The sequence below is a fragment of the Falco punctatus genome (assembly GCF_963210335.1).
Source record: "Falco punctatus genome assembly, chromosome: 8".
In the NCBI taxonomy this organism is placed as follows: Eukaryota; Metazoa; Chordata; class Aves; order Falconiformes; family Falconidae; genus Falco; species Falco punctatus.
In genome coordinates this window covers 58,788,253-58,803,282 of record NC_137588.1, presented here as the reverse complement: position 1 = coordinate 58,803,282, position 15,030 = coordinate 58,788,253, and the positions used below count along the sequence as shown (strand labels likewise).

At 60.2% G+C, this 15,030-nt stretch overlaps 1 protein-coding gene across 5 annotated transcripts in view; it reads right to left on the bottom strand.

Moving 5' to 3' along the window:
- Positions 1–14,444, bottom strand: part of CAMK2A (calcium/calmodulin dependent protein kinase II alpha) — a 40,025-nt gene extending 25,581 nt beyond the window's left edge. For 4 of the 5 annotated variants that reach the window (XM_080399399.1, XM_080399400.1, XM_080399401.1 and 1 more), the window contains exons 1-3: positions 10,798–14,444; positions 4,948–5,042; positions 404–463 (exon numbers count right to left, since the gene is read on the bottom strand). In XM_080399399.1, coding sequence (XP_080255525.1) covers positions 404–463; positions 4,948–5,042; positions 10,798–10,859 — 217 coding nt within the window. In that variant the 5' untranslated portion in view covers positions 10,860–14,444. Of the gene's footprint in view, positions 1–403; positions 464–4,947 lie in introns of all 5 variants that reach the window. The other variant, XM_080399403.1, reaches the window with a different exon arrangement.
- Between the last annotated feature and the right edge of the window lie 586 nt (positions 14,445–15,030).

Here is a 15,030-nt window from a genome sequence, read left to right as displayed (position 1 = left end):
AGTAAAAATAGTCCCCTGCAGCCTACTGGGGCCCTGCTTCTCCCGGAGGGAGCTATGGCCAAGTGGGTTAGTTAGGACCTACTTCGGTCCCCCCGTGCTTGGTGGAGGCCCTTCTTCCCATGACCTCGTTTGAAGATGCTGTCTCCTGTGAGGAAGGGGAGGGACAGCTCTGCAGGTCAACGGGGCAGGCTGCCACCGAGCCCCTTCCCCATCTCTGGGATGGTGGCTGGAGTGCGAGGGAAGGACAAACAGCCCTGTTGCAAATAGGGCTGAAATATTGGTGAGGACTCCCAGCCAGGGCGGGGGCACGGGAGGCAGGTGGGCAGTGGAGCCGGGCATGGAGCACCGGCAGATTTGCCCGGCTCCTTGCCAGGCACACGGCGGGAGAGCAGGGTGCGCTTACCAATGTTGGGGTGCTTCAGGAGGCGGCAGATCCGGGCTTCTCGTTCCAGCTTCTGGTGATCTGAAAGAGGCAACAGCCCTAAATTAGGGTCTGGGGAAGCGAATAAACCGCTCTCAGCTCCTGCCATGCTCTCTTGGAGGAGCTGCCAGCACAAGGAAGCCTGGGGGGCATGGAGCAGCCGGCAAGAAGCAAACCCATCCTTTTTAACTAAAGAATAATGGGGCTGGGGACATGTTCAGCATCAGGGCCTGATGGACAGTATCCCAGCATGGATGTGGCCCCCAGACAAGCCTCCAGGTACTGATGCTGTGGGCAGTCCTGGGCTTTGGATGATCCCTCACCCTCCTCTTCCCCAACAACTCCCGATCACCTCCTGAATACCTGGGCTGCCTGAAAACACTGCGGCAGCACCTGTTCTGTTTTCTCTTATTCAGCCAAGCACAGGCAATCAGCAAGGACACTTCTGGCCCCACACAGTACAATTTGAATAACTGAAGATAGAGCTGATCAGTGAGAGATGTCAAGCTGAAACGGGGTTATCCGCCTCGCTCCCCCTCTCCATCCTCAGCCATTTCATATCAGGTCCTTGCTCTCCCACATTGAAACCCCCTGGCTCTGAAAATTTGCTTTTCTCTGGTGCCTGTCTCCAAACAGGCAGCACAGGTCCATCTCCCTGGCTTTCATCAGGCTTGGGGATGTGAGACAACAGAGCCCTGGGCAAAGCAAGTTGAGCTGAGCCAAAAAAGCCTCCACCCTGGGGCAGCCCAGAATGAATTTCCAAATCATTTTGTTTCTTTTTCCCTGCCTCTGCACTTCTCTCCCTCCTTATACCTGACCCAGTCACCACACATGGAGGTGCCTTGTCTGGAGGCATCTCGTGCTAGCAGGAACCCAGCAGCCAGGAGAAGCGATGATGTAATTAGGGCTGCTCGTCTCTCAGCACTACCGCTGTTACCTTGCAGGTTCACACCCCAGAGTCTCACTCTGCATCAAACCAAACCTGGGTGTCTCCAACCACTGAGACGTGAAGGTGACACAGCTCCATCCCTGCAGGGGCTGGAGCCTTCCCCAGGGCTCAATACGCCCCATCCAGCAACCATGGGGCTCGGCATGGGCAAGTTGCCCGAGGGCTTGTGGTGACTTTATCAGCCTGTGCTGGGGTCTGTGAGCCAAAGGCTGGAACAGCCTTAGTGGCCTCGTTCAGGTCCCCACAGCATTTCCCCTAATGGGAGACAACCTTCCCGGGGTGGGAGGAGGTGACAAGGAAAGGCTGGGGTTTAGCCTGTTCCTTTTCACAACAAAAATCCATTGTGGGGTGAAGGACAGCGATGGCATGGAGGGACAGTATGACCAATGGGGCAAGCACTTCTCTGGGGAACAAGGGAGCTGCTTTCTGTCTCCTCTGCTGCTCCTGCCTGACAGTGATCTTAGGTGAGTCACTGATTGTCGCTCTCTGCCTCAGTTTCCCCATCTGCAGCCTGGAAGCTGGGGCCACATGTCCCATGGGGAAGCCCAGCATTGCTGGTGTCCGGTAAAGCTCCTTTGCTTGCTTAGAAGAGCCCAGAGATCACAGGCAGGGGCAGCAAATGCAACCCTGAGTATGGAGCAGGTCCCGGCACCGCTCTGTGTGCCTGCACGCTGCTGCCAGCTGAGCCTGCGGCTGCACAGGGGCAAGCGTGGCTGCTGGTGGGGAGCAGGAGGTTGCCCCATCCCTTCCTCAACACAACTCAGCTCCACTCCAGCTCCCTGGCTAAGTTGCAGCAGCAGCAGCACCGTGCAGCCCCCCCAGCCACTGCCCCCCTCTTTGTACCCTCGCAATCTGTCACCACCAAAACGCCTGCGAAGGCAAAGCCCGGCACAGGCAGCTTGGCGGGGAGTGCCAGGAGGCTGGTGAGGTTTGATAAAACACAAACAGCACGGGGAGGGGGTGGGAGACCAGTGAAAACCAAGCGAAATGTAAAATGGATCAGGGAGTTTAAAGGGAGGGGACAGAGATAACGCCACTCCAAAAGGGAACAGGACAGCACTGGAGACCCAGTGGTACCCAGGAGGGGCTGGGAAAGGTGCTTATCCCTATGGGGTGAGGGTCAGGGACCCCTGCCCAGGGACCCCCGGGCAGTTGCTAGCAGCGATGCCCCGGCAGAGCGAACGCCGACACATCCAGCTGGCCATCGAAGGGCGAAGCTGGGGTGCGGAGGCTGCTGTGCCTGCCAGGCTGCAGCACCTGGGGATGCAGCTCCTGGTAACCCAGTCTCTTCCCCTTGGCATGCCCCAGCGTTTGAACCCCTGGTAGGAAAAACCCTGGGGAAGCCTGGCCATCGCTCCCCTTGGAGTCACGGTCTCAGCTGCAGACTGCAAGGGGAAGAGCTGCCCGAATGCCACCCAGTGAGCAAAGGCAGCCTGTGCTCCGGGGGCTTTGCTCTTTGCGAGTCTGCATGGGTCCTACTCGGGCAGAGCTTCCCTGCAGTGAATGCACAGCAAGGACAGGCTGGGAGCAGGGCCACAGCCCAGGGCAGGATCTCCGGGTCTGCCGTTTCTTCTGAGCATCACACAGATACAACCCCTGCATGGGGCTGCGGGCTGGTAGGGGACCCCCCTGCTTGCACAGATCTCTAGGACAGGGCTTGCAAGGGCTTTGCATGTGGGTGGGATGGCTGTGCCAGAGCAGTGGGGCAGAGGGACAGATGGACAGGATAAAGGGACAGGGGGATGTCCCTCAGGCACGTGGACCCTGTTGAACTTGGGGGGCAGCTGCCGTGGGTCAGAGCATCCTGCCACCTACATGGCATGGCACATCCACCACGCAGTGAAGTGCTGCTGGGGGCAGTGAGCCTCAGCTGCAGCCCCTCTCCCACCCCACAAATCCAGTTGCTGCTTGGACCCAAAACACATTTCCCCTCCAAAAGCTCCTGTTTCTCCCCTGCTGAAAGAGGTTGTCTGAAGAGATCATGGCTGGGGATGTTTTACAGCTCCTCTCACCTTCTCCCCACGCCTCTCCTCCCTGCACACCTGCCCTCCTGCCTTTTGTGTATGACACAGCCAGTGGCACATCGCGGTGAGACACCTTTAGGGATTGCTTCCAGCCTGGGGAAGCACCATCCCCCATGCTAGCATTGCAGAAATGGGGGTTTCAAGACCATTAGCAAAAGCAGCTGGTGAATCCAGCTGCCAGAGCAGTGAAAATAACCCCGGCGAGATCTCTCCAAGGGACAGATGGACACAGAGCCACTGCAGAGACAGCACAAAGCCCAGAAGAGGCTGGAGAGGGGCAAACTGCTGGACCAGGCGAGCAGAGGCAGGAGGGAATAGAGGGAAGGTGGCTCAATCTGCTCCTCCAGGCAGCCCTGCAAACCCGTGGGCGTTTGCTGCCCACCCCGGTGCCAGCTGGGGCACGCAGGCAGGAGCCAAGTGCCGAGGCCAGGACCACACACTCTGCCCAGAGCCCGGCTGGCTGCCCTGGGCTGGGAGCCTTCGGCCTCAGAGGAAGGGAATGGTCTGCATCTCTGAAGAGGGGCAGGGGCCGGTGCTGGGAGGAGCTGGGGGGTGCTCAGCATCAGCGCTGTGCTGCTTTCGCAGCACTGCGGGAGGGAGATTGCAAAGCACTGGTTTAATTTGAGGTCAGGAAGGATTTTGTCACCATTTTCTGCATTTCAGTTTTGCCTCCAGAGGTGAGCAGTGGCATCAGGGAGAGAAACTGAGGGAGGGATTTAGTTAAAACCTCCTGGCAGGGCACTCGCTCCCAGCACCCATCCTGCACTCCCCGACACATCCAGCCAGGAGGAGCTGGAGCCAGGGTCACAGCAGCTGCTGTCCCATCCTCTCCATCCTCCTCATCGCAGCCCCTCTGCCAGATGCCTGGGGACAGAGGGGTCCCTGCCTTTGGGCAAGGGCTGGCTGAAACTTTTCTGTGCTGGCTCAGCTCAGCCTTGCCCCAAGCGAGGAGCAGCCAGGACAGATCTGCCAGCGCCTCTTCCAGCAGCAACGCAGCCAACGTGCTCCACCAGAGCAATTAATTGGACAGCAGCAAGGGGTGAGTGTCCATCTCCAGGGAGAAACGAAATCACACCCCCACTTGAAGGACCTTCCCATTTTATTGATGTAGGTACACAAGTAAGGAAACATCGCCTGAGGCTGGCGGCAGCTTGACTTGCTGCAAGGCTGTAACCATCACTTTGCTGTAACATGGCATGCAGGGTGGAGGGGGTGTCTCAGTGAAAGAAATGAGGTCCTACAGCTCCCCAGGCGGGTTGGGGTTTGGGAGTCCCACAGAGCCCTGGCACAGCTGGATGTGGGTGCATCCCTGTGATCGGGTGGGATGCAGTGATCAGCCACCAAGACACCTCCGCAGGATGTTCGCCCCATCCATCAAGGAGCTCAGTGTGTCCTGCAGTGGGGACGGGGTGGGATAAAGGGTCCCCCCCTGCACATCAAACACCTCGCTGCACATCAAAGGCATCATTCTGGTACTGTGAAGAGGTGACAAATTCCCTGCTCCGCAAACCCTGCTCACCTCCTGCCTCCCCAAAAACACCCCCAGCGCCTACCTCGAGCAGACAGCTTCTTGGTGTTGATGATCTTGGCCGCATACTCTTGTCCTGCCAACACCTTCACGCATCTCCGGACGATGGAGAAAGCACCTCTGGGAAGACAAGAAGCCAGAGGGAGAGATGAAGGGCTCAGCATGGGCAAGGACACGGCTCAGCCCTGATGTGCCTGTGGGGCGAGGGGCAGCCACAGTCACGGGGGCAGGCACAGGGACGGGTGCTGGAAGGGGCTTGGAGAAAACACCGAGGGGTCTCAGCTGGCTTCACTACACTGCTGCCCTTGGGGAATGACGAGGGCAGGCACAGGTACACCTAGGGATGAATGTAGAATTCGCCGCTTTCTGCTCCCCTGGGACACTCCAGCCATCATGCGCCTTTCCTCCCCTCCCTCCCAGGCTCTGCCCTACCTATCCCTGGGAGAGAAGGGGCAGTGATTTACCAAGGGTGTTGGCTCCCAAGGGGCACCAGGATGGCTGCAGCCGCCATGCAGCACTTGGCCGCTTCACTTCAGTCTGTGTGTGTGGCTTCGCATGCTCTAGACCTTGCAATCAGAGCAGCACTTTGCAGAAGTGGGTGCGAGCACCAGCCGTGGGTGCAGGTGAGTGGTGCAAGGTGTTCCCCCCAAGCTGCAAAACTGTCACACAGTCAGGGAGAGCCCAGGGGACCCTACAAGCAAGGACTGGAGCAAGGCTGGGTGGGGAACTGATGCTGCTGCAGCTTGCACACATGTGAGCCAACGTGCAAGGGTCTCCTGGGACCTGGCAGGGAAATGATGCTTGAGATGCTCCAAAGCAGCCCCTCTGCCCCCGTACCCCGTACCCTGAGCCCTGCCAGCTCATTGCACTGAAAGTGTGCCGGCACGATGCCAGGAGCTGCGGCATTGCACACACACACACACGCACGCACTCCAGCCCTGCTGAGCACAACCTTTGTACCAGGTTCCCTTTTCTGCCAAACCCTTCCAATTGCTAAAATAACAACTATCAAAAGCAATCCCACCTCCTGCCCCACCTTCCCCCCGCTCCCCGTCGCCCCGCTCCCACTCCCTGCCGAGGAATAAAAGGCCACAGGCTGGCGAGCAGCCACGGATAATTGATTTAACTGGTGGGGGCAGGTGGAGACAGGCAATTTGGGTTTGCATGTGATCTTTAGGAGAGCAGGCAAGCGGCAGGGAGCAGAGGGATGAGGCTGGAGCCCCAGTGGAGCCAGCCGCCCACACGCCAAGCACCGCCGTGCAGAGCATTGCTCGCGGCACGTGCCAGGCAGGAGCTGGGGAACAGCATCCTGGTGCTTCCCAGCCTCCCTGTCCTGCCATTTAATCCTGGCTGCTGAAGAGCTGAGCTGTTAATGTTCCTGTAGTCTGGGGTAGATTAATGGGAAAGGAGGGGCAAAATGCTTTGTGTCCATCTCGCCATAAGTGGGGGAGACCGGAGCCATGGCCAGCCCCACGGTGCCACTCTCCCCATCCTGCCAGGAACCCTGCACTGCCCAGGCTCTGGGGGCTTCTGTGAGTCCCTGTGACCCATCTTTCCTTTTTTTTTCCTAAAGACACATATGCTGCTTTTGCAGTGCCAGGAGAGCCTGCAGCAGTGAGCCTGGAGAGCAGGAAAGCCCCCACGCCTACCACCCCAGCTCGGAGTTTCTGTCCCAGCCACAGGGTTTTGCTGTGGGACCTCCATGGGGTTGGAGGGACGTAGGTGTCCCCAACCCGTGGTGCCTGGAGACTCCCAGCCACTCCTGGTCCCAGTGCCCACAGCCACTCAGTCATCCATTTATTCAAGCTAAACTGAACAGCAGTGAAGGGGGAGCTGTGGGAAGCGGGATGCAGCAGCTGGAGACGGGATGTGCTGCACAGGCAGAGTGCAGGGTTTCACACCTCTGGCTGCATTTGTGGCTTTTGGCTCCTCTGGACCTTTGTAACAGAAATCAAATGTTTGTTTGGGCTCCATGAAGCACAGGCAAGACCCCATGAGCCCAGAGCAGGGGGACACACAAGGCACTGGGTGTGGGTGCAGGACACCAGCGTACAGCATGCTTGCCATAGTCCCATCACAGTCCCAGTCGAGTCCTTCAGGGGGTCTGCACTGGCTGGGAACCCCCCACATTGGGTGTTTGACCCTGCTGGGCATTACACAGCAGCCGGCTCTGCTCTCCATGCCAGGCTGCTCCTTTGCTTCCCATGTGTGGTCTTCCCAGCCTGGGGGAAATATCCCCTCTTGGCTCCATATAAATCCAGCATCTCCTTCCCCACAAACCCAGACACCCCTGCCTGCACCAGGGTCTCACAGGGCAGTGCAGGCAGCGCAGGGCACCTGGCCAGGCAGGGGGCTCAGCCCCATCTTGGTGCAAGAAACCCCTTTGGAAGGAGATGTGTCCTGTTCCCTGGCCGTGGGCAGTGGCGTGGGTCCCTTCCCTCCTGGGGCGCTGGCTCTTTGGATGGGGCCAACCCAAGCGCCAGTGGCAGCTGCAGGCCCCCGTCTCTGCCTGGCTTGGGGATGGGGCATTCATCCCAGCCATGGCAGCATGTCCCAGTGTTAGCTGGTACGTTACCCGCAGGGCCATGGGTAGGGGCCGTGTACCTGCCCCCCCGATGGCTGCCGTTTCGGGGTGATGCCAGACCCGCAGCCCAGCAGCCAGCCCTGTCCCTCCAGCCCTGAGCCCTGGCACCGCTGGGTCCCAGCCCTGCAGCCCCTGTTCCTTGGGTCCCCCGGGCCAGGCATGACCCCAAGCCTTGTCCCCATGGCCTCCCCCCACCAGCCCCAGCAGAGGCTCTGCCACCGGGATGCTCCGCTTCTCCCTTCTTCACACCTTCCCTGCCAGCGCCCGGCTGCGCTGCTGCTGCCCTCCCTCTCTTCAACACCTCCACCTCCTCCGAGGCATTTTATCTCCTTTCTAGAGAGAAGAGTGTGGGCTGGGGATTTTTTGTTCCTCTATATATTTATTTTTTTTCCTTTCTAATAAAACCCCTCTCCTGCAGCTCAGGGAGCAGAGGGGCTGATTGTACCGCTCGGCGCGGTAATTGTCTCCAGCCTCTCCCTGAACCTGCCGTGGGGGCGGATTTGGAGGCACCAGTGGAGCTGCACTTCATGTTTGTCCTACTCCAGGGGGCCGTGGGCAGGATCCTCTCCCTGTCCCCCTCCATGCTGCTCCCTGCCCTTGCCCTGGTCCCCTCCTGCAAGAAAGGTGCAGCGGGGGGGATCAGAGCAGCCCCTCACTTGCTCAGCTTTGCCGAGGCTGCCGTGGGAGCAGGTTTTCCCCAGCTCCATGCCCCCTGCTTGGGACACATGTCCATCCCAAGTCTTGGAGGTGTAGGGATGCTCCAAGGGCTTGTGCCCCATAAGGCAGGCTCTGCAGACCCCCCTCCCCATCTCTGCCCCCCATGAAGCCCCATTGTAGTGTTACCATTAGGTGTACGGCACCTTAAACCCCCAGCTTGCCTGGATGTCAGCACGGGTGCCAGCCAAGGAGATGGCAAAGCAACACAGTGGGCGCAGCAGCCTGGCACCCAGCAACTCCGCCAGCCAGGCTCGTGGGCACCCCATGTGTCCCCCCAGCAGAACATCCCAGTGCCTTGGGGACAGCAAACTCAAGACAGACCCTTTCTGCTCTGAGTCCCTGCAGGACGCTGCTCCCCTTCGGGGTCTGGGTGGGGGAATGCCACGCTGCCCACCCTGCCTCACCCCTGCCAGGACACCCCCACCCCAACCGGCACCAGGAGCATCTCGCCAGAGGAGAAACACCGCTTCCCACTGCAAACGGCTGCTGCAGCAGAGCAGAGGTGTGGCGCTTCGTCCTGATTTACCCCTCTTAAGCCCATGAAGTGGAAATTTCCCCATGGGAAACTGCTGATTTTTGAATATGCCGGGATATGCTGGAAGCCATCCCAGTGGAAAATCCCCAACCAGCTCCATGGCGCCTTGACCAGCCCGGTGAAACCTCCAACCTGGGAACACGCCTCAGCGCTGCAGTGGTGCCTGCCCCCCAGCACCGAGGGGAAAGCTGCGGGGTGCCCCAAGCTGGATGTGCTGCCCCGAGCTGCCAGCCTCACCTCACTGCCCCTGCATCACCCTGGGAGGCTCAGTGGACCAGGGTGTGATGCTCGCAGGGGGCCAGCAAGCCACTGCGCCAGATCTGTTCCTTTATTCGTCATTGTCTAAAAATGCATCTGTCAAGGTGGTTTTACACCATGGTGCCTGGCAGCATGGGCAGCCCCTGAGCCTGGGTGCTCACCCTCTGTGTCAGCACCCACCTAGCAAAGCACTGCACCCCAAATGCCTCCAAGAGCCCTCCTGGTTCCCCCCTATTGTGCCTGGCCTGCCAGCTCCCCTCCACGTCCCCGCAGCCATGTCTGCCCAGCCAGGGCCCAGCAGCCACCCAGCAGCCACTGCCTCTCCTGCCCACTCCCTGCCCACCCCCTGCCATGACCACAGAGCCTCAGAGCCCAGAACAGCCAAGAAACCTCTGGAAAAAGCAGGTCCCAAACCCCACCCGCTCCCCATCACCCTGTCCACAGTGCCAACTGGAACTGTCCCTGCCTCGGGGACCTGCTCCCCGACCCACTGCTCCCTGCCAGCCCCTCGCAGCCAGCCCGACGCCGAGGGGATGGGCGTGCATGTCCTGGGACCAGGGCTCTGCTCATCTCCAAGGAGCTGCACTTTGTAGCAGCAGCCTGGTGCCCCCATTTGCCTGGGGAATATTAACAACATTCAGCCTGGCACAATGTCCTCCCCTGCTTCAGCCTCTCGATTTCTCCATCTTTGTCCTCTCCCCTTCTCCCTCGCCCCCATTTCGCACACCCACGTGCATGCGGGTGTACATCTACGTGCAGGCTGCCCTGCGCCCCGGCGATGCAGGGCTGCGGGGCTGGAGCCCATGCCTACGGACGGACACAGCCGCCCAGCTGAAGCACAGGCACCAGCCACCTGGCACAGGCACCCCGAGCCTGCCACCACGCCGTCAAGATGCTCTGAGGGCAGCACTGCTGCACGCCCCAGATTTACACACCAGTTCCGAAAAAAGGCACAGAAACCAAAACACAGGCATACGCCTCCTCGCTTCTGCACCCGTTATACAGCCACACGCTCAGTGAGACCTGGAGCATCCCTCTGCCCTGCACAGAGGACCTGAAATCTCCTGCTCCACCCTGGGGTGCTCAGTGCCCCCCAGGTTCGCCCGGCTGTGCACAGGCAGTTCTGTTTGCACACACATGCACACACATATGCACCTTAACCCAGGCACACGCGATGACACCCGGACCTGCCGAGCTGAGCCCTCCCTGGCAGGAGAGCTGGGTCAGGCAGGGCTGTGTCTTGCCCGGGGGGCACTCATGCTGGGACAGGGGCAGGGGAGGGAGACACCCTGGGTCTGACCAAGAGCCACCGGGATTCTCTGGAGGCTGCCAGGCAGGCTGGGACTCCTGCAGGACTAGCCAAACCCCGGTGAATCCACATGGAGAAATTCCCTAAAGAAATGTGAGGGGCACCCGCTGCTTTGGCTTTCCTCCTCAGCTGTCCCGTCCCTCCTCCCAGCTGGAGAAGTTCCTGGGGGAGCCAGCAGCATCCTCTTTCGGGAGTGGCTTTTCCGTAAGAGGGGCAGCCGCCCCCTCCCCGGGCAGCTCCAGCCCCCTGGGATGACCTGAGCCCCTGGCCAAGCACGCACCACCAGCCACCCGAACTTGGGAAGGGAGGGAGCAGGCAGGGCTGGGGCTGGCAGCCCCCACCCTAACCCGAGTCCCCCTCGCCACTCCGTGCCTGCCTCCTCCCATCTCCAGTGCTTCCCGGCACTGCTGAGGGTCTTCCCCAGCCGGTGCACAGCCCCACTCCAAGCATCCCAGCCCTGTCTTCAACTTACTTGCCCAGTTCTTCAAAGAGCTGGTACTCCTCGGTGAAGCGATTGCAGGTGATGGTGGCCATCCCGAGGGGCTGGAAATGCTCCCTCCCCGGTGCGGAGTTTGGGGCAAGCAGCTCTCCTCTCACTCCCTCCCTCTCCGTGTGCTCCCAGGGCTCTCTCCTCGCCGAGGTAAATAAGGGAATATGTTTGATTGACAAGCCCGGAGATAATGATGAGGGCAATTTGTCTTCTCAGCTTCACAAGCCTTCGTCAGCATCCCCGTCCCCATGGTGACCACCGCTGCCAGAAACGCCCTGTTTCTGTTGCCGGGGCAACTGCTTCCCAAACCCCCGCCTGCCGGTGGGGACCAGGGCCCTGCTGGGGACCCGGCCCTGGGGGCTGCCCAGGGGTCACCTGCCTGCTGCAGGGGTGGGGGAAGGTTAAAATGCAAATATTAAAGGCAAATTAAAGGACATGGCAGTGGTGGAATAATTGGGGCAAAAAAGGTTTCCATGGAAACTGTGGTTTCCATGTTGCAGCAGGATGCTGTTGCCCCGGCAACTGCCTTCACCCCTCCCAAAATACAGGCCCTGCTGGTGCCTGCAGTGGCATCCCTCTGGGGCCTGGGGGCTGCGGGACGGGGGACATGCTGCAGTGGGTCCAGGCAGGTAGAAGCAGATGGAGCAGAAGTGTGTCAGAGGAAGCCGGAGAAACCATGGCAGGTCCCCAGGTCCCCAGACTGGCCTGCCATCAGCCAGGCCCCCAGGGGGGCTGGCCCCGATCACTCTGCAGGGAGGGCTGGCTGTGCTGCGGAGCTGCTCCCAGCTCCCCACTTCGCTGCTGGGTCTCCCCACAGGCCCCAGGGCTTTCCAGGGAGCAGGTCCCCAGGGTCCACCCCCACCATGGGGCAAGCATCTTGACCGAAAGCACAGCTAAAGCGGAAGCAAAACGGCTCTGTCGAGGGCTGGCATTTCCCTGCTGTGCCCAAGCTGGGCGGACAAGCAGGGGATTTCAGAGTTGGAGGAGGAGGAAGGTCAGCCCCCTCCTCCTCCTCCTCAGGCTTTCTGCTGCTGAGTCTCCTCTCTGCTGCATTTAACATAAGGAAGCACAAAAAGGGCAATAAAAGTGGAGTAACAAGGTCCAAGACCTCACGGGTGAGGTTTCCCTCTGAGCCCACATTGCTGCCAGCACCCCAGGCAGCACCCATCGGGGACCCAGTCCCCTCTCCACCATCTACACTGTCTCTTGCAGCTTTCCACCTTCTGACCCCACCAAAGAGCTTTCTTCCAAGCTTTTGTCCTGTTTCTGGATGATTTTGCAGCAGCAGGAGTCCCCAGCACCCCTGGAGAAGGGACTCCCACTGCTGGCTGGGAGGGCATTGCCCTTGGCAGCTGAGATGGGTTGAGTTCCTTTTCAGGATGCCATGGAAGGGTTAAAAGGAAAAGAAAAGGCTCTAACCAGACAAAAATAGGGAGAAATCTTTGAGAGGAGAGAGAGAAGGAGGAGCAGAGAGAGAGAGAAGAAAGGAGGTGGAAGTGGAGGAGGACAGCAAGTGGCGGAGTGAGGAAGAAGAGGGGGAGGAGGAGAAAGGTCTAATGGCTTTTCCATTAATTGCACCATTACCCACCTTCATCCCCACCTTGCATCCCCACATCCAGCCTCCCGCTCCTGCGTGGCTGTGCCGGAGGGGACCCTGTGGCGCTGGTGGCAGAGCAGGGACCCGATTCCCACACAGATGGGGCACGAGGATGTGGCCACGGTCCCCAAGGGGTGACAGCCCCTGGCCATGCCACCACGTGGGCAGAGCACAACGGGCACCCTCACGGGGTGAGAGTGATAAACGTGTGCGATCTTTGCCTTGGGGATATGATAGCCCCCAAAACGCCTCCCTGGCCGTGCACATCTCCTCTCCATCCCGCTCCCATGTGAAAAGGGGTTTCATTTGCCACCCTGGGGGCCATGCCAGGAGGCGGGGTGCTGCTGGGGGGGCTGGTGCAGCCGGATGCTCGGGGGAGTGCTCTCCTCCTTCAGCTTTTTCCTGCCAGCCCCCCGCAGCCCCTCAGAGCTGAAGAGCGAGAGGAAGAGCCCCCCACACCAGAGACCCACGGACACCCGTGGGCAGACATGAACCCCCGCCTCACTCCTGCCTGTGCTAACTTACGTGTGCCCACAACGTGACCTGCCCCAACTTCCCGCGCCCACCCCCACGCTGGCATGTGTGTTCAGCCCCCCACACGTGACTCGGCATGCTCCCGTAGGGACGAGGGATCCATCCCCTCCTTCCCCCCAGGAACTCTGCTGCAGCCTTGACCGCCGTGCCCCGAACCCCTCGCCTGGGGCAGGGGGTGATGTCAAAGCCCCCCACAGGGACCCTGCCTCCTTCCCGAGGCAGCGGCTCTCCAGGAAGGGTTTCTCCCTTCCCGCTCTCCTCTCTGTTCATTTTTTTTCCTCTTTTCCTCAGCATTTTTCCCTGTCTGAGGGTGAGGGGGTGTCAGGCTTCTGAGTGCTGAACACGCTCTGCTTTGCCGACGATGTTTTCCCAAGCGAGAACTGCTGTGCGGCTCCACTCCCCAGTGCCTGGGGACAACCCAAGGGGAGCAGGAGCTCTGGGTGGGATCTTCCCTCTCCGGGCTGGGGGGTGGTTCCCACCAGCACCCAGGGAGGGGAGTAGTGCCAGCCCTCTCCCAGAGACCTCTGGATCCTCTTCGGGTGTCTCTTCTTGGCTGGTGTCTCTGTTCCCAGCCACCCCAAGGTTTGCTCCTGCAGGGCTTTGGAGAGCCAAGCTGCTCTCCCGCTGCCGTGCTCGGGTCTGGCCGCCTGATGGAGACGTCCATCCCCTGCAGCTCCTCTCCATCACTGGGCTGCCTCTTCAGAAATATATCCTGCTCTCCCCGTGCTGTTCCAGCTCTACCTCCAGATATCTAGTTTCTGCATCCCAGAATGGGACTGCCCCAGGATGGGCACCCGAGGTCTGATGCCAAACCCCAGATGCACGGGGTGGGCAGCTGCCCCACGGGGCTCAGGGAGGACCAGAGTGTCCCCAGGGGGCTGCAGCAGGTCCCCCCTCCTCGCAGGGGACAGGGCTTGCATGGGCCTCAGGGAGCCTGCAGCAGTGCCTTGTACGCAAAACCAGTGGGGCTGCAAATAACATATTGCACAGATCCCAAAATTACTGGGAGAGTTTCACACTCAAGCTGGGGTCTGGGGGATGCTCAGTTGCTGTCCTCTGGGAAGCTGAATTTGGGGTTATTTTTAGAAAAAGATTATAAATACCATGGTAAGGAGAGCTGATTTACATTTAGGGTTGTGTTTGCAAATGTGCCCTGTCCCTGCGAGCCCCAGCGCTCGCTCCTGTGGCCACATGAAACTGCTTTTGGCTGGGTCAGGTTGTCCCCAGGGCCACCCTCTTCCCACCACCAGGGCCCGTGGGCAGGGACTCTCCTGTGACATGGCTGTGGATACTTGGGGATGTCCAGTGCGTGCCACGCAGCTCCCCCGGGCCACCACGCAGTGGCTCTGGGTAAGGAGAAACCTTTGCAGAACTGCACATCCTGGGACCCCTGGAAGGAAAAAGGACACGACTGCCTGGCACGAGATACAGCCCCTGATCCACAGCACCCTTCCGCAGCATGAGGTGCTCAGGGTGCCCTACCACCCTCCTACCATGGCAGTTTGCTGAGATGTCCATCCCCTTTCCTGCTGCTTCCTTCTCTCAGGTGGAAGATGCTGTGGGGCTGGAGAGGTTCCAAGGTACCCTCAATCCTGCCTGAGCCATCCCATCCCCATCCCCATCCCCATCCCCATCCCCATCCCCATCCCCATCCCCATCCACATCCTATCCCTGCCTCCATCCCACACCAACTCCATCCCACCCGCACTCCTATCCCCATCCCATCCCCATCTGGATTCTCTGCAGCTGGCAGGGTGGAGGCAGCCAGTCCATCCCGATGGAGCAGAGGCAGACACTGCCCTGCTATCCCACCCCGCTCTCACATCCCCCCAGCCCAGAGCCCCGCCTGGTCCCAGATGCATCCCCCTGCCCCATCCCTCCTGCACCCAGCTCCTGCCCAGGATCTGCAGCAGCCTTGGGCTCACACAGCTCTTTGAAGGGTGGTTGGGAAGGAGGGGAGCGCTCAGCCTGTCTGTGCACACACCTCCTGGGTGCAGCATCAGGGCTGGGCAAGGGAGCTCCACCACCACCTGAGCATCTCACCAGCTGCACTAACCCCTTGGCAGCCAGAGCACACAGGCACT